This window comes from Megalobrama amblycephala, linkage group LG17 (assembly GCF_018812025.1).
Source record: "Megalobrama amblycephala isolate DHTTF-2021 linkage group LG17, ASM1881202v1, whole genome shotgun sequence".
NCBI lineage: Eukaryota > Metazoa > Chordata > Actinopteri > Cypriniformes > Xenocyprididae > Megalobrama > Megalobrama amblycephala.
In genome coordinates this window covers 34155750-34175398 of record NC_063060.1, presented here as the reverse complement: position 1 = coordinate 34175398, position 19649 = coordinate 34155750, and the positions used below count along the sequence as shown (strand labels likewise).

General features: G+C 37.8%; 1 protein-coding gene across 6 annotated transcripts in view; it reads right to left on the bottom strand.

The window, feature by feature from the left end:
- dlgap1a (discs, large (Drosophila) homolog-associated protein 1a) overlaps positions 1 to 19649 on the bottom strand; it is a 138207-nt gene that overhangs the window by 5043 nt on the left and 113515 nt on the right. For all 6 annotated transcript variants that reach the window (XR_007180786.1, XM_048162941.1, XM_048162944.1 and 3 more), the window contains exons 7-8: positions 2630 to 3033; positions 2407 to 2486 (exon numbers count right to left, since the gene is read on the bottom strand). Coding sequence is in view for 5 of the 6 variants with exons in the window: in XM_048162941.1 (XP_048018898.1) it covers positions 2407 to 2486; positions 2630 to 3033 (484 nt within the window). In the remaining variant the exon portion in view is untranslated. The remainder of the gene's footprint in view (positions 1 to 2406; positions 2487 to 2629; positions 3034 to 19649) is intronic.

Sequence of the window (19649 nt, the reverse complement as noted above, 5' to 3'; positions counted from 1 at the left end):
GCCAGCCTGCAGTCCAGATCTTTCACCCATAGAAAACATTTGGCGCATCATAAAGAGGAAGATGCGACAAAGAAGACCTAAGACAGTTGAGCAACTAGAAGCCTGTATTAGACAAGAATGGGACAACATTCCTATTCCTAAACTTGAGCAACTTGTCTCCTCAGTCCCCAGACGTTTGCAGACTGTTATAAAAAGAAGAGGGGATGCCACACAGTGGTAAACATGGCCTTGTCCCAACTTTTTTGAGATGTGTTGATGCCATGAAATTTAAAATCAACTTATTTTTCCCATAAAATGATACATTTTCTCAGTTTAAACATTTGATATGTCATCTATGTTGTATTCTGAATAAAATATTGAAATTTGAAACTTCCACATCATTGCATTCTGTTTTTATTCACAATTTGTACAGTGTACAGTTGTACAGTTTTTGGAATCGGGTTTGTATATAAAAATATGAGATGATCAAAATAATGATTAATGGCAATTTTTTTTCAAGTTTTTTCTTCATCGTGGCCTTGCATGTCATTGACTCATCAGCAGTAGTCAAAGGCTCTGTCTCAAAACATGAGCTGCCTACTGCCTACATGAGCTACTGTCTATATAGACACCATTTGTACTGGTAAGAGATGATCTTTGCAGGCACAAACATCATTAACAGCTATTTATTTGGCAGACAAATAGCACCACTCAAGTGATTTGCAAAAGACACTGATTTAAAGCACACAGCTAGTGATCATTTAATAAAAAGATGTAGCAAACATGAAAATTGGATAAAATAATGCATCTTTTAAAGCTGGTTTCCTGTCAACACTTTTCAGTAATGACATAATAAACATTTACACTCTCCTTTAGCTTTGTTCAACCATATTTAATGAAAATGTTTTGCTGAGCTCATTACATTGAATTGTGGAACTGCCTTATTGAAAGAAACATGTAGTGGTACTTCAAATTTAGGCAAAAATTAGGTCTTTTAGGACGCTGCATAATCGGTTGTCTACAATTTATGACATCAGGAGCACGTCTATGGTGCCTAAAAATACTGTCTAGCTAGGCAGTTTTGAGAAGAGCCATGGTGTGCCAGCTTTAGCGCACTGGGATAATCCTGTCCCTGCTCAATAAGTTTAATAAAGTGAAAGTGTCTCCCTAATACAGAGTTTCTTAATCCTTCATTTTAATGCACTCTCTCACCATATGTAGTGTGCAGTTTAACAGCTGAAGGTGATGAACAATACTTTTCAGAATATTCACTTCAAACCAAAGCACTAGTCTATAGATCGATACAATTTGATAAAATACACATGGATCAGACATGTTTTAGAACCAGTAAATTATCTGAGAGCAAACAGAGTAATAGAGAGTTAGAGAAAAGCATTACCCATAACTACAATGATATAGCCCAACATTAAAGACTGAAGTGATTTGGAAATATTTGATTATTCGATAATTTAAAAAAATCCATATTGATTTGAATATTGGAGGCATCATCAATGTTTTTGATGGTTTCTGTCCTGAATCACTGGATGCTAATCAAACATAAACAGCACTGAGCAGATTGAAACAGATTAAGAGTATAGATATACTATAGGTCAAACATTTGGGGTCAGCAAGATTGCCTAAAACCCCCTTTAGCTGTTATACATTCACTGTAAACCACGGCTTCACGGGGCTTATTGCGTTTATAAAACGACAATTCCATATACAAATATTAAAACAAACTTATGTAGCCTATATATCAATGCAACTTTCATGAAGTAAAATAACTAAATGCCTTCCTTCCGCTGGAAAAAATAGTCCCTGACCGTGAACATGTGATCATGTGACACTGAAGAGTAATGATGCTGAAAATTCAGCTTTGCCATCAAAGGAATAAATTACATTTAAAAAATATTGAAATAGAAAACTTGTAAAACTGTTTCACAATAATGCTGTTTTTACTGTATTATTGATCAAATAAATGCAGCCTTGGTGAGCAGAAGATACTTCTTTCAAAAACATAAAAAAACTTTCAAAATCTGTCAATGCGAGTCGAACATCATTGAAAAAGTGATGGTGGCGAATGACGTCAACTCAGACGGAGACCAAACCGTGATCACATGACTCTCTTCACTCTTCATTTTCTCCGCCTTTAGAGACCAATGTTTTGCTGACATTTAAAGATGGTGCGGACAGCAAAAGTTGATTATCATTTCGTCTGTGTCCGTTTTTAATTCCTTTTCAGCCTAAGCTTTTCCGGGTCAGTATGTCTACCTTGGGTTGTTTCGCCAAGTCTATAGTGTAAATGCAGAATTGGATATGAGTCACTTTTAAAAGTGATGTAATCTGGTCATCAAAAAAAATCATATATCATCAACAAATCGAAATTGGACATCAAAACCTGCAGTGTAAATGCGGCCATAGACTCACCCATGCTCTTCTTCTACCTGAATCCCCACTGACTGGAACTTGGACGGGTCCTCTAGTTCCTGGTCCTCAGGTCCATCCACCTGTTTAAATGCATTACATAGTAAACCAGCCACCTCCACACTCATTTGAAGATTCATCTACTAAATGCTTTTCTAATAGCCAACAGGAATGATGAAACTATGAAAGCAATGATTAAAAATATGCTGAATATTTTCTCACTCACCTGGATGCCAATAGAAAGGCACCTGCTCTTCCTGAGCACATCCCTGCGGACGTCTTCCAGGGCTGGTATGGGTATGGGAACGGGAACAGGCATGGGCAGCGGAGAGGACGGGGTAGTGCTGATGGTGATGGTGCTGTTGCTAACGTGCTGACTGACAGGGCCGTGGATCTGAGCGTTGGCCGCCTCGATGGCTGCCGTCAGCGCTTTCATGCTGTCAATGCTCTCTGTGGAATTGCTCAGGCCGGAGTGGAGGACGGGCTCACCCCGCGTTCCGGGGCCGTCCATGTAAGCGTCCTGCGCAGACTCAGTGCTGCTCTGGGCCGTGATGGAGATGAAGGGCTTGGTGGAGGTGCGGGGAGGTACAGGTGGAGGAGTCTTCTTGTAGGTGGTGATACACGACGATACTGTAGACAGAAAAGTACACATTCATTTCGCAGATGGAAATACAGAGGAAATACAGACTTAGAAAAAAATTATTTAAATGGTTGCGTTAAGGATGTAAACAGCTAAGGAACTTTGAAGGGAAAAAATAGGGTTTTATATTAATAGTCAGGATACAAATTCACCATGGCTGGTGAACTTATTTTTGTTTGGTTTTTGCGCACAAAAATTATTCTCGTCGCTTCATAACATTAAGGTTAAACCACTGTAGTCACATGGACTATTTTATATCTTTACTACCTTTCTGGACCTTGAAAGTGCACTGTAAAAAAAATCCCAGTAAAATTTACGGTAAAAAACCGGCAGCTGTGGTTGCCAGAACTTTACCGTAAAAAATACAGTAGCAACGTAAAAAAAATCTGTTAAATTTACCGTAAAATAACGTATTTCATTAACTGATATAATGTTAATTTACCAACCTAATGAAGTACTAATATCTGTTTTGCACCTTTAAAATACACTGACAGTCACCAAACACAGTGGTGATAAGAGTCACATGATGAATCAAAGTTCATCACAAGCAGCTTTTCCACAAGCTGAGGAGAACAATACTAATATATAGAAGGTGCACACAGTGTCATTCACACACACTAAACACCATCATGGTAACATGCATGAAATTTTAAAAATGCAATAAACATTAATTTAACAACATTAGATGTAGCATAAACCCCTAATGTACATAACTGATTAGAAAAAAATGAGAAAAAGTAAGAAGAAACAGAGTTATTTCAACGAAAATATATCAAATGTGAAGTGTCACGCAGGGAATTGTGGGAATGTCAATTTACGTTTTTTCACTGTAAATTTTACAATGAATTGTTATTCCAAAAACTGTGAATTTAACGGTATTTTACCGTAAAATTACATTAAATGTACCGTTAGATCTGTTACAGTTATTCACCGTATATAGTACGGAAACTTTCTGTAAACCAATTGACAGTTTTTTACTGTTAAAATCACGGTCATTTAACGTTGCAGTCAATCGGAGGTCAGAAAGCTCTTGGATTTCATAAAAAAAAATCGTAATTTTTTTTTTGAAAATGAATGAAGGTCTTAGGGGTTTGGAACGACATGAGGGTGAGTAATGACAGAATTTTAATTTTTGGGTGAACTAACCTGTTAATGAGAGGTTTCCTGAGCTTGCGTAACTCAGCACTCTGGTGTTTTGAGCAGTGAGTGGACTCTGACTAACTTAAACACCTCTGATTGGCCATTGCGTTCAAAAGATAAACAACTATGTCTGTGATTGGCAACATTGCTCACCACTGCAAAAACATGTTGTAAATGGATGCGTTTGACGTTCTCCAGGGCGCAAACCAAATATTCAATGGAGTGTCTGCCAAATCTGCTTCGTCAGTATTACAGTATCAACTGAGGGTGCTCTTGCTTACGTTTGAGGGTGCTTAGCACCCCCGTAGACCTGGGCCTGATTCAAAATAGCTACAGCAAGATAATCTTATATCTAAACCAGAGAATCCTGACTGCTGATCTAACGAAAGCAATTTTTCTGAATGTAAAATCAGTGTCGTGGACCTCTGTTTAAATATCTTATATATTGTGAATGCATATCTTGCAGTAACTTGCCATTACTTGAATGAAAACTCAGTGCCGCTCACTGTTATGCTGGTTTTTGTGTTTTCAGCAACACACACAGCTAAGCACATTAGAGAGGCCAGGAATGTTTTGCTGGAGTCATGGGGAATAAGAGATAAGACTCAGAACAGACCACGCTTCCAACATGACTCTGTGAGCTAATCTTTTGCCTTTGCCACAACTTTAAATCTGGCAGTAAAATGTCCTTTCACAAACCATGGATTTGCATAAGATTTGTCTCGTAAACCATTTCAGGTCAAGCTCAGCTGCCACATAGATATGGTCTGCGATCCAGCAACAGATGGGACCCAAGATGGAACAGCAAATTCTGGATGTTTCCAATATATAGCAGTGTAAGCTAATTGATCTTCACTGAGCTCTGGGATAGACCCCTGCCATGTGCTGGTTACTGGTAAACCTGCAATGTTCTGACTTACAGTCTCACAGATATATAGATAAATATAGAGATAAAAACAAATACAGTAATGATGACTTGACAGTAACAGTAATTCAACATAAGATAATTATATTCCCCAAATAATAATATATTAAATACAATTTAAAATAATAGATTTATATATTATTAGTTCATTATTAACATATTGGTATAAAATATGCACATGATTATGATTTTTTCACAGTATTATCTGACCAGCAGGGGCCATTGTGGTAAATACTCATTGCATTCATTTTAATTTTATTTTTAATCCTTAAAAAGCTTCTGATAGAGAGCATTATTTAATATTCACTTATTAACATACTTATGGAAGAATCCTATTATATCAGTGGGCCATCTGTTGACACTGAAAGTGTTATCTTGAAGTGCTACTGCTTGACACAGTGCTGGTGGAGCACTGACTCATTTCCTCCAGCACTTCACTTCAAAGAGTGAAACACCCCTCACAACCCGGGTAAACATGAAATCCCTAAACGATGGCCGCATAAAGCTGCAGATAGAGGTGTGTGTTGCGAGATAAACAGTGAGAGAGTCTGTGTGAGCAAGGCATATATTTTCTTCATTTTGTTTTCTTCAAAACAACCACAAGGGGGCAGGCTAAAGCGAGACAGAGACCCGCTGTTAATGTCCCGTCTGATTTCACTTCCTCGTTCTCCTACTCTTTGGTTTTTGTCTCTCTCCATATTTTCAGTGAGTTCTCTTTTTCAAAAAGCATAGCGCTGATTTGTCATATTTTGCCACTGTATGTATTAAATAATTGTAAATTAAATTTGAGCACCTCTGACTTAATCATGAGAGAAACAAATTAAGTATCAATGTGATGACACTTAATCTCAATATTAAATATTTTTCAAGCTATTAAATGGCCTGAAATGGGGTCTTAGATATGTGAGACATAAGGGTTAAAAAACAGTCAAGATATAATATAAACGCATCATTATCTTTTGCAAAAGTTATTCATGTTTATGATACCAGTCATGCTGAATAACACCGGCTATGAAATCAGCCCTTAACACATATTTACAGGCATTCAAAATAAGTTCCAATGGAAACTCTTTTTTTGCCACATAAAAACAAAACCAATTAACACAAAAAGTCATAATTATGGTATAAAAAAGAATTGCTATTTATGTCAAAATGACTTAATCTGATATCAACAATGTCAATTTATATTTGCCATTTTATGTCACATTATGTCATATTGACTTTGTACATCAGTTTCGACTTTGTCATAATTATGACTTTTTATCTTAAAATGATGACTTCATATCACAATTTCAACTTTCTGTCATAATGACTCTCATGATTGACTTTTAATGCCATAATTTTGATTTTTCATCTTATAAATGTCTGATAACGTCCTAATTATTTATTTACTAAAGATTATTAGATTTATCAAAGCATGATTTTTTCTTCTTATTTGGCAGAATTTTTTTTTTTATATATATCATAAGTTTGTTAACAACATGAATGAATTCATTACTTCAATGATCTCACTGTTTCTGCCTTAAATTAATACATTGTTAGCTAATTGAGTGATTTGTATATGTACATTTCTGAAATACATTACTTGGACACAGTCACCTCTGATAACAAATCACTCTACACTATACTGTAATGTAGACACATGCATTTTCTGTAAAGCTGCTTTAAAAACGATATGTATTGAGAAAAGCACTATACAAATAAATGTGAACTGAAAACGGCTTTCGTAAGTTCCCCTCTTGAATTACCTTTTAAATCTAAAGATAAAATGGTGTTGTTCACAGAAAGTCTTATCCCATTGTTTGCTTCTTTGACAACCAGTCACACGAAGAAAGTCACGGCATGTGTTTGAATAACAGAATCCATCTCCCCAAACAACAGAGTATCAAAGAGTGCAAGTACACACAATTGCTTCAACCGACTTAATCTCGGTCTCTCACGACTTCATTTTCTTACATACATCCATCCACGTAGAGGTTCACACACGACCGCAGCCAAAACAAATGTTTCGTATAATCTCAGAAAGACTAGCTAGTAAGTTCAGGACAAACTTCTGCTCTTGAGCTGCAGTGTGTGTTGCTGAGATAACAGCCTGCAGATCAGATGCTGCTCCAGCTCTAGAGATTTCTGTCATAGAGGCATCCTCTCCTCTAATTTCACCCCCTCCCTCTCTAATCAACTCTCTTTTCATGGTCCACCTGGGTTTGTAGTGATAAAGGGGATCAGTAAAGCTGCATTGTTGTACAGCATGATTGTTTTTGTATAATTACAAGTGAGACTGCTGCTGATTGTGTCATTATCTTTGGCGTTTGTTGTTATACCAAAACAGATGTTCACAGGAGTGTTTGACAATTACTTTCAAACGCGTCCTAATAGATGACACTACAATAACTGGGAAAGACAGATTGTTAATATACTGTAAGAATGGTCATAGGTTACTCACATAAGGTAATTAGTGGACAGAATAGCATTTAGCACGAAACTGGACGGAGATTACAGTAGCAGCCTGGATAATAACACCTATAATACCTGCTGCAGAAAGCAGAAAACATCTAAAAGGAAGAAAAAGGACCCCTCAGAAGTATGCAAACTGCTCAATGCTATCTTTGCTTATAAGCACACATTATCTTGAGCCAATCACTTGAGTTATAAATATCATGTGACTCTGAAGCCACAAGAACATGACATCATAACAACTCAGCCTCAAGCCCCTCGCTAGTGACTATCTTGCTGGTGTTTGAGTTGTGATGTAAAAAGCAAAGGCTGGGGAGAAATGTCAGTCACTGGCTAAACATCTACATCTACAGTATAAACAGATCTTATGAAACATACACTATGGTTCAAATGTTTAGTGTTGTTAGATTTTTTTTTTTTTTTTAAAGTCTTGTGCTTATCAAGGATGTATTTAATATTTTTGTAGAAAGGATTCTTTGATGAAAAGAACTTTCAAAAGAACAGCATTTATTTGAAATAGAAATATTTTGTTTAAATTACGTTACAAATGTATTTACTGTACTTTTGATTAAATTAATGCATCCTATCTGAAACTTTTGTTAGTGTATATAATATTATGAAATATTTGTACTTATATGTTGCTGGCAAAATACAGAGGGACTTTGAAAAGTTATTAATAAAGAATGCTTTTCAGTAGCATAATGGTGTAGTCATGCAATTTTCCAGCAGGGGCTAATGGGCCAATGCTAATCAGCCAAATCTTTGCCCCTTGATTCTAACATATCACTTTGTATTTTCAGACACTTTCATTTTCAGTTATGAATTATTGTCCATATCACTGCAGTATCACATAGACAGCAACTTCATGAAGGAACCTCTTAATTTTCCCTGGTAGAAATGAACCAACCACACGCATTCAAAATACTTAGTCATAATGCCAAGTCCAAGTCAAGTCTCAAGTCTTTGAGGTCCAAGTCAAGACTCAAGCCTTTGAGGTCCAAGTCCAAGTCAAGACTCAAGTCTTTGAGGTCCAAGTCAAGTCTCAAGTCTTTGAGGTTCAAGTCCAAGTCAAGACTGAAGTCTTTGAGGTCTAAGTCAAGTTTCAAGTCTTTGAGGTCCAAGTCAAGTCTCAAGTCTTTGAGGTCCAATTCAAGACTCAAGTCTTTGAGGTCCAAGTCAAGACTCAAGTCTTTAAGGTCCAAGTCAAGTCTCAAGTCTTTGAGGTCCAAGTCAAGACTCAAGTCTTTAAGGTCCAAGTCAAGACTCAAGTCTTTAAGGTCCAAGTCAAGTCTCAAGTCTTTGAGGTCCAAGTCAAGTCTCAAGTCTTTGAGGTTCAAGTCCAAGTCAAGACTGAAGTCTTTGAGGTCTAAGTCAAGTTTCAAGTCTTTGAGGTCCAAGTCAAGTCTCAAGTCTTTGAGGTCCAATTCAAGACTCAAGTCTTTGAGGTCCAAGTCAAGACTCAAGTCTTTAAGGTCCAAGTCAAGTCTCAAGTCTTTGAGGTCCAAGTCAAGACTCAAGTCTTTAAGGTCCAAGTCAAGACTCAAGTCTTTAAGGTCCAAGTCAAGTCTCAAGTCTTTGAGGTCCAAGTCAAGTCTCAAGTCTTTGAGGTCCAAGTCAAGTCTCAAGTCTTTGAGGTCCAAGTCAAGTCTCAAGTCTTTGAGGTCCAAGTCAAGTCTCAAGTCTTTGAGGTCCAAGTCAAGTCTCAAGTCTTTGAGGTCCAAGTCAAGTCTCAAGTCTTTGAGGTCCAAGTCAAGTCTCAAGTCTTTGAGGTCCAAGTCAAGACTCAAGTCTTTGAGGTCCAAGTCAAGTCTCAAGTCTTTGAGGTCCAAGTCAAGACTCAAGTCTTTGAGGTCCAAGTCAAGTCTCAAGTCTTTGAGGTCCAAGTCAAGTCTCAAGTCTTTGAGGTCCAAATCAAGTCTCAAGTCTTTGAGGTCCAAGTCAAGACTCAAGTCTTTGAGGTCCAAGTCAAGTCTCAAGTCTTTAAGGTCCAAGTCAAGTCTCAAGTCTTTGAGGTCCAAATCAAGTCTCAAGTCTTTGAGGTCCAAGTCCAAGTCAAGACACAAATCTCTGAGCTATAACTATATAGCTATATAGTAACATTATACCATTTGGAATGTTTTATATAACATTATATAAGAGCACTTTTCCAATGGGTGCCTTCAGATGCATCATGCGCAATATAATAACACTGCCTTGGTGTGTTTATTGCAGCACATATTGATAGGGAATTAATGAATAAAGAATGAATATTAAAATGTCGTGTTTCATGCTGTCATGTGGGGTAGTAAAGAATGTAATTGGAAATGCCTTACCAAAATGACTTGTGTTTTTCACGAGTCTGTCTTCAAGTCCAAGTCAAGTCGCAAGTCATTTTTTTTTGTGACTTAAGTGCAACTCGAGTCCAAGTCGCAGACTCAAGTTTTCATCTCTGGTTATTAAATAAATTATTAATAAAAATAAGAAAAATAAATGTACAAAATTACCATTTTTATACCCAGATTTCAGGGACATACAGTATTACTCAGATACCATTTCAACCTGAGCTATCAAGTGAGGAAGATGCAGGAAACCTGCTCCAACATCCTATATTTGCATTACTAATTCCTCCATTTCTCACCTATACTAATGGAAAGTGTCAGCTAAATGACTAAAATGTAAATGTAAAGGGAAGAGATGGGCTGAGCTAGCACTCCTGCTGATGTGCAGTGTAAACACACCCACACATACAGGCACTGCTCTAGTCAGTGTGTCTCCTCTGGCCTGCCAGCCAGAATGCTTAAAGACTTCATTCCTTACAAGGTTTTGTATTACAGACATCATATAGAGCCTGTTAGGAAAACCTTCAAAATGTGAGATGCAATCAACTCCGGATTTAATGCAACTGTTCCAAAAGAAGAGGAACAGATGTTTCTGATAAAACTCTTTATGTGATGGTGTTGGAACACACAACTATCTGATACTTAACAGCGATAAAACCCTAATGATAGCAACAGCTTATTATTAGTTTACCATATTTTAACAGTTTTATTTAATTACTGCTGTTAGTTTGAGTAAATAAACACTTGCATAAAAACGTGTAATGCTTTTAGCTTCCCGAAAAAGTATATGATGACATATTTGCTTACTAAATATGAGAGATACGTCATGTTAACAATTTGCTAGCAGATTTCAGCCTTAGTAGGATTACAGTTATCGTTACTCTCATTAAAATATCACACATAGTTTCCACTTATGTGCAGATATGGTCATGTAGACTAGTGCATATCACTGTGTGCGAACGATGATACAATGTGTGTTTAAGCATTTTAACCTTGACCTCCTGTCACTGACAGCATTTGTATTGTGTCTGCCGCTCTCTGACCCTGAGCTCAGAGGACAAGGTGAATGATACGGTCGCAGAAAAATCAATTTGAGCCCGCCGACTCGTCTCTCCTACAATGACAGGACGCTCTCTGCACGTTCATGTTCTTAAACACCCTGACAGGGTTGTTTCACATGACAAACTGACAGAATTAACCCACCTCCATTTCCTCAGGCGAATGGTCTTTCAGCCATACAGAAACATCATAATGAATTATACTCTACATCCATAATCGCAAGTATTCGCATGCATATTGAGTGCCCTTAACATCCCCTAATGTGGGATCTTTTTCAAGGACAGTGTCGTATATGCTTGGCTAATCAGCATAATCCTGACTGATTTTTAAGACCACAAAAAGAAGCAATCCGGCCTGGACAGGAATCTCTGGGTTTCATTCCGATATCTAAAGCTGCCAAAGTGTTTAATGTGGTCTAATTCTTCCCAGATGAGACCTGAGAGGAAAAAGAGAGAGCTCAAGAGGGAAAAGAGAGTGCTTGCTGTCATTTTGCCCCATGAGAGGCAATTAACACAAGCCGTCTGGCTAAAAAAAATACACAGGAGGCCATATGAGAAGAAAGGTCAAGTACCAGCCAAACTATGGGTCCCAGGGCACAACTTTGTCCGACAACCACTCACACACTATTCTGGTGGCTTTTTTGCCTTGTGTTTAATACAGTGACATTAAAATGACATACAAAGAGTAACAGTGACATAGTTTTTATGTAATGACTGCAGCAACGGTCTCCAGCTGGACTCTACAGAGAAGATATTAGGTTTATGGGGATGATCTGCAGATTTTCACAGTCTGGGGGTAAAAGGTTGAACAAAATGCAATGAGTTGACTTCTACTACACAATACACTGCTGATAATCTTATGATGAACCCTGTGTGCAGATTAAAATAAAAGCTAAAAAAAAATATACATACAATGGATAATGTAGATGTATGTTAGGCATGCTGATGTCACATCATATATATAATTTCAGTCAAAGCTATTCCATGGCCTTAGAAAACTTGAAATATAGTGCATATAGTCTTCCTTTGAGGCATTTTATTGTCCTTTTTGCATATAATATAATCATATCAATGACTCCAGTACAAGTTACAAGTTACCAATTACAATACCACTTGAGTAAAAGTCTTAGAGTATCTGATTGTAACAGTACTTAAGTGTTTTACTCATACTGAATGTAGGCACTAGCCCTCAACACCTAAAAGACATGCCAATGAAAAACAAGAAACAGCTGATTTGTGAGGAAAGCAATCACTTGTTTATTTTCTAAAATCGGAATATAAATGACGCCTCAATATTACCGCAAAAAAAATCAAGGTTGGCACAACAGACACACTCAAGTCTTGGTCAAGTCTCAAGTGCTCAAAAAGGGCATGAGTAAACCAATATCCTTCAAAAAAGATCTCTTCAATATAACGGATAAATAAAATAATGTCAAGTCAAAATGGACATGCAGCCATGTTCTCATCTCATATATAAAACACCTGTGATTAAGCAACTACAAGCAAATGCACTCACATTGGCATAAAGTAAGGGCGAGTGAGTAAGTGCAAAGACTTTAGATAAAAAAAGACTCATATTACTTATGAATGGGAGAAAGTGCAATGGACAATATGGCGGAACAAGTCCTGCCTTCTAAATAAAAGAGCCAATTGCTGATTGATAAAGTCACTGCATCACTGCAGCTGCAGTTAGAAGCTCTGGTTGCTATAGAAACTGTCAGTGCTCTGAGATGCGCGCTTCTGTATGCACGTGTGCATCGGCTGGTCTAGCCTTAAATATAAGCTATTGGAGCGTAACAACCAACATTTATGGGACAGTTCATGTCAGATTTTAGTTCAGATTTTAGATGCCCGGAGGCCATTGAATAAACAGACTTTCCTTAAAAAAAGAGACTTTGGTAAGGGCAAAAACAAAGCAATGCTTCAATGCTCTGTAGATGGCGATATTGTCTCTTTTGAAGCAGAAATAAACTGCTGCAGAAAAAGTTGCCATGCAAAATGTAATGAGTTACTGCATTACCCATTACAAATGTATTGAAGTTAAGAGTACATATACTTTTTCAACAATGTAGTCAAGTAGAAAGTAAAAGTTGCTATGATCCTCAGTCATAGTACAAAGTAGCCAAAAAGATACTTAAAGGTGCCCTAGATTCAAAAATTGAATTTACCTCGGCATAGTTAAATAACAAGAGTTCAGTACATGGAAATGACATACAGTGAGTCTCAAACTCCATTGTTTCCTCCTTCTTATGTAAATCTCATTTGTTTAAAAGACCTCTGAAGGACAGGCGAATCTCAATATAACACCGACTGTTACGTAACAGTCGGGGTGTACGCCCCCAATATTTGCATATGCCAGCCCATCTTCCCAACATTATGAAAGGCATTAGACAAGGGCAGAACGTCTGGATCTGTGCAGAGCTGAATCATCAGACTAGGTAAGCAAGCAGGACAATAGCAAAAAATGGCAGATGGAACAATAATAACTGACATGATTCATGATAACATGATATTTTTAGTGATATTTGTAAATTGTCTTTCTAAATGTTTCGTTAGCATGTTGCTAATGTACTGTTAAATGTGGTTAAAGTTACCATCGTTTCTTACTGTACTCACGGAGACAAGAGCCGTCGCTATTTTCATTTTTAAACACTTGCAGTCTGTATAATTCATAAACAACTTCATTCTTTATAAATCTCTCCAACAGTGTAGCATTAGCCGTTAGCCACGGAGCACAGCCTCAAATTCATTCAGAATCAATGTAAACATCAAAATAAACACTGTACTTACGCGATTAGACATGCTGCATGACGAACACTTTGTAAAGATCCATTTTGAGGGTTATATTAGCTGTTTGAACTTTTTTATGTTGTTTAAGGCAAGCGCAAGCTCTTGGGGCGTGGAGCACAAGATTTAAAGGGACACACACCCTGAATCGGCTCATTTCTAATGATGCCCCAAAATAGGCAGTTAAAAAAATGAATAAAAAAAAAATCTATGGGGTATTTTGAGCTGAAACTTCACAGACACATTCAGGGGACACCTTAGACTTATATTACATCTTTTAAAAAGAAGTTCTAGGGCACCTTTAAGTAGAGTAACTAATTACATTTACTCAAATACCTTTACCACTGCAAATAGAATAAAGAAGCAAGCTAGAGAAGAGGGGAAAAACAACCACTAATATATATTATTTCATATATTCAATATTCCATACTTAAAACTGAAATAGCATAGCACTCTACACAATTAACAGTTGCTTACTAGACCTAATCTGGTAAGCAAAGCTACTGCTAAACAAGAAACCGCATGATTGAGAGTGTGTCACATTAAAATAAACTTAGGTGAAGGCTGATCAGACACACTGTCCACTCCTGTGTCTGGCACACTGCCCTGGAAATGATCTTCACTGCGAATGTGTGTATGAATATGCAAAGGTATTTGTACTCTAAATCCTCACTCAATCACTTTGTCAGCAATAAAATAAAATATCTCCTAGGTAATGACAAAAGAACGAAGGAAAAGAATGGAGAATAATTTCCTCAACCAAGGCAGATAACAAGAAGCTGACAAAGCCATCCAAGCAGCGACTCTCCAGTCTGAAAATGTGGAATAATGTGGCAGAGCGTCGTCACAGCTTCCACTGATAAATGCTCGCTTCCCACTGCTGCACTTGTGAAAGTGTTTAAGTGTGTGTGTGTGTGTGTGTGTGTGTGTGTATATGAGTCAGGCATCAACTAAGAGTGACTGTGACAGGCCTTCTTCTCCAGCAGCAGTATTATCCCATCCATATCTCAGCCTCGAGCTCAGCCCGCACCAGTATTACATGCACGTCATGTACAATCACACTTCACCCCTCACACATACACACACATCCCCACAGACACTTTGCTGGATTCCATGCTCAACACTACCAGAGAATGGGGAGTTTCGGAATAACAGGCATACTGTATCATCAGAAATGCTTCCTCTGATTTTTGTTCTTGCTGAGAAAAATTGGGCAGAAACCCTTTGGCACCTGAACAGAAACACCCCATGAATACATGAATACTGTGTCTTTATAAATAAATTCCACTAAACAAAATGCCTATTCGAAACACTTCAATTCTTTTTTTCTTTTTTTTTAGCTATGTAATATGGTAAACAAACAATTTATCACATTTTGGCAAAACATGATAGGCTAAAATAATAATCAGGTTAACAGTATCAGAATAATAATTATAAACATATAAACACAATAAATACAATAGAACAAAGTTATAAAGTAAAGTCTAATAGTAGTATTCAGGTTCAGAAAAGTAATAATTAATTGTAAAATAACACTGCATAGTGTTCACTGTAAAATTAAATAATTAAATATAATTAAAGTACTGTATATAATTAAGTTTGATTAACATTAATGACAGACAGCAGGAGGTATTTATTTATAATTAAAATTAGGTCACTTTAAGACCTAATTTTACAAATCCAATATGATGATATTCATCTGATTTGTTTATGTTTTAACTGTTCATGTTCACAAGACATAACCAAATGTGTTTAATACTTGCTGAGAAGGGTGTTTTGTTTTCACATCCAAAAAAAAAAGAAGGGTAAAATAATAAGAAATAAAGTCACACAATGGAATACAGTCATAATTGTAAGATAAAAAGGCACAATTATGAGAAATAATATCACAATTGTAAGACAAAGTCACATTTTGAGATACTAAATGAAACTGAAATAAATAAAGTCACAAATAGGAGAAAAAAATTCTAAATTATAGGAAACAAAGTGTGAAACTGTGAAATGTTAAGTCAAATTTATTAGCAATAAATAATTTATTCTTAAATTAATTAATGAATTAATTAATAAATAACTTTTACAAACACTTGTTTGGTGCTTCTATGAACTGAACTGTTCCAGTATTCAGTCCTTATCTTGTGAAATACCCAACGCTGCATATTTCCGCAGTTTTCCCCACAGCTTCAGTTCCGTACTAAAAATCAATGGGCATGCGGATGGACTACAGATGAAACACTGCCCATACATTTAGCTCTGATTTAAGACACATCCAGCTATTTTCCACGCATTTCAAGTATGAACTTCTTTTTCTCTCTACACTGGACCTGCGAGGCTGCACACTCGTGTAACTTAAGGGGAACATTGATCATCGGTTCAAGCAGTGACAGCTGTGGTATTTTCCTGGCGTACACAGACAGGACAGCTCTAAAATAGCCTCCATCCTTTGACTATGAGTCTAAATGATAGCTGATGCTGGGCCAAGAACTCAGTTTAGAGACAGTGGGAGGATTTTGCAGTTGCAGCCTGAGGGACGTCACAGTTAAAGCGTCATCGGAGTGGTCTGTGCAGTCAGCCTTAAAAAACGGCACAACGTTGTGCAAACAAATGCTCGACATTGCAACAACCCACCTGTCAACATCTAACCCCTGGCTGCTTCTCTAAACTTCCTGCCTTTTACTTCACTACCTCTCTCAGTCGGAATCCTCTGCTTGAGCTGTAAAGCTCAGGCTCGTGTTAAGATTTGCAAATGCCGAAAATAAGCAAACACTGTTGTCTAAACACACACACACACACACTCCAAGGTTTAATGTTTTAACCTTACTGATGCAAAGCGAAGAGTTTGTATCATCTAACTGAATCTGTGTCCCGACAGAGGAATTAAAGGCCGCCCATTCATGCACGAGAGAGTAATGCCTTTTTATTAAAGCAATAGTGGGGAATGGATGACATTAATGGAAGAAATTGCCCATCACGTTCATTCATGACTCGCTTAACGTCTGAGCGTGTTCCCGAGAACAAGACAGATTATGCTTTCAGACTCATTGTCTGCTCCCTGTGGTGAGGATGAAGTATTGCACGCTAATGGTTTGTCAATTAGTTATACTAAAGACAAATACGGAGCAAAACCAAGCCATTAACACTTTATCAAAAGCTGCATGTTATTATGATAAAATAAACATGAATAACAGCTTCAGTAGAACATTTGGAACATAAACAAAGTGTAAAATCCTAAACTTCGCTACACTCCACTTCAAAGACTTTGCACACTACCCCAAAGGCAGTGTTGCAGCGTGTGATAAGGGCCTGCTGCGTACCAGGCAGATGGTGCTGCTCTGTTCGTCTGAACACACAGTGGTGTTCTGAAGGGGATGAAGGGAAGGTAGGTGCCCTCTCAATGTCAACCCTGACAGCTCCCTCAATTAGCCATCTCATAATTCGTCTGGCCGGGTCTCCGTGGCGAGGACATCTGGATGGGGATGACTGGACACAGTGCTGTATCTACAGTCCAGTGGTCCATTCAATCACCCTCATGTCGTCCCAAACCTGTATGTCTTTCTATTGTGGAACAAAGATGAATATATTATTAAAACTGTTTTTATTGTTCATGCAACTGAAGTCAGTGAGGTCCTGTTTGGGGGTTTCACTTACAAATACATATTGTATTACGGAAGTAAAATGGATTGCAAAAGGCAATGACGCAAACACAGCTAGTGTGGGGTACATACCGGCTTCAACCCTAACAAACACCACTCAAATGCACAGCAATTCTCACTCTCAAATCAATGTCAGGCACAGATAGAAGGTCAGGTCATGTCTGTCACATCTCTTGCCAGAGTCAACCCAGCCAAGGCGTCACATCAGGCTCCCTTCGGAGCTTTGTCAGTATGTGAAGTTTAAACAAATGGAAGTTATCAATTGCACAGCCCTACCAAATTATATCTGAATCCGGCTGGCAGGTGCATCCCATGTAGAGCAACACACTATCTCTTAATTATCGACGTCACACATGACGTTCTTTTCTTTATTATTTTGGGGAGTGAACAGGAAGTGAAGTGGAAGAGAGAGAGGGACGAGTTTGGAGAGGACAACGAGTCAGGATTCAGACTAATGTCACCTGAAATGCAACTGCCTTGCCTATAAAAAAATGGGCTCCATGAATTAGTATGTTTAAAGCTTAAAAATGAAAAATGAATGAACCCACTGCTAACAACAGACCCATCAACACAATCAGTGATGTTTTGGAAAAAAAAAAGAAAAGAAAAAAATGTTTTTTAAGAATCCTGGCTGCCAGTGTGGATTATACTGGGTGAGATGAGATGATGAGACTGGTGTGTCTTTAAAACTGCCTACATATTTATCTAAGGGACAACTCTTTAGACCACACTGCCTCTAATTATAAATCTTAAAATCCCCTCATAAACAAGGTCTAGTTGCTTTTCAAGAGGGATGGCATGAAAATTAAAGCTTTGAAATAACAGTTTGTCAGTTCTGACAGTCTGTATTCCCTGGTGTTTTGATCCAATGGCAGTAACCAAAGATGTGACTCAAATATGTGGTTAAAAGGCCTGACTAACCATTAGATTAAACCAGCCCAAAGGTGACATGAGCACTAATGTGAGACCCTAAAAGTTATCTCATAATATTTCAAGAAACTTTTCCCATTTCCTTACTTTTCTCCTCCTCAGCCAGCTGTCTTCTCTCCATAGATGCACTGAGGCTGGTGGCCATATGTTGGCTCTCTGACTAGCCCCAGGCATTCGGAGAACACGAGTGGAGAACACAGCACTCAAATCTGCATTACTAGTGCAGAGAAAGATTGCAGCACTGTCGAAACAACACCATATAGAATGAATGCAACGTCCAATGAGGGATTACGACATCAAACAGCTCTCCGAAAGTCCCGATTTATTAAAATTCAACATGTCAAAAATTGCAGCGGTGTAGATAATCTCTCATTTAATGTTTTTACTGACAAGTATTACATACTTGGGCTTTTCCAAACAAACTGCCAGTGTGAAAATTCCACCAGAGACACTGTCAAACTTAAACCCCCGTTCATACTGACAACAACCTGCAGCAAAAGCAATCAGAAGTTATTCATTTTCAGTAAGAATTGGTGGTTTTCAGCATCTACTGTCCAGTGACTCTCGGTGGAGCTTTAGGTTTTTTTTGTGAGATATTGAAGTCGAGTAAGACATTAAAGGGATAGTTCACCCAAAAATGAAAATCTGATGTTTATCTGCTTACCCCCAGAGCATCCAAGATGTAGGTGTCTTTGTTTCTTCAGTAGAACACAAATTATGATTTTTTAACTCCAACCGTTGCTGTCTGTCAGTCAAATAATGCTAGTGGATGGGAACTTCTACAATAAGAGTAAATAAAACTTGCTTAGACAAGTCCAAATTAAACCCTGTGGCTCGTGACGACACATTGATGTCCTAAGACATGAAACGATCGGTTTGTGCGAGAAACTGAACAGTATTTATATCATTTTTTACCTCTAATACACCACTATGTCCAACTGCATTCATCACTCGATTCGTTTGGTCTGATCGCGCTCTGACAGCGGCAGTGATGTCTCGCTCTCATTGAAGTATATGCGCGAGACATCACTGCCGCTGTCAGAGCACGAATCGAGTGACGAATGCAGTTGGACATAGTGGTGTATTAGAGGTAAAAAATGATATAAATACTGTTCAGTTTCTCACACAAACCAATCGTTTCGTGTCTTAAGACATCAATGTGTCGTCACGAGCCGCAGGGTTTAATTTGGATTTGTCTGTCGTGTTTTATTTACTCTTATAGTCCAAGTTCCCGCTGACTTGCATTATACCACTGACAGACGGCAACGGTTGGAGTTAAAAATCATAATTTGTGTTCTACTGAAGAAACAAAGACACCTACATCTTGGATGCGCTGGGGGTAAG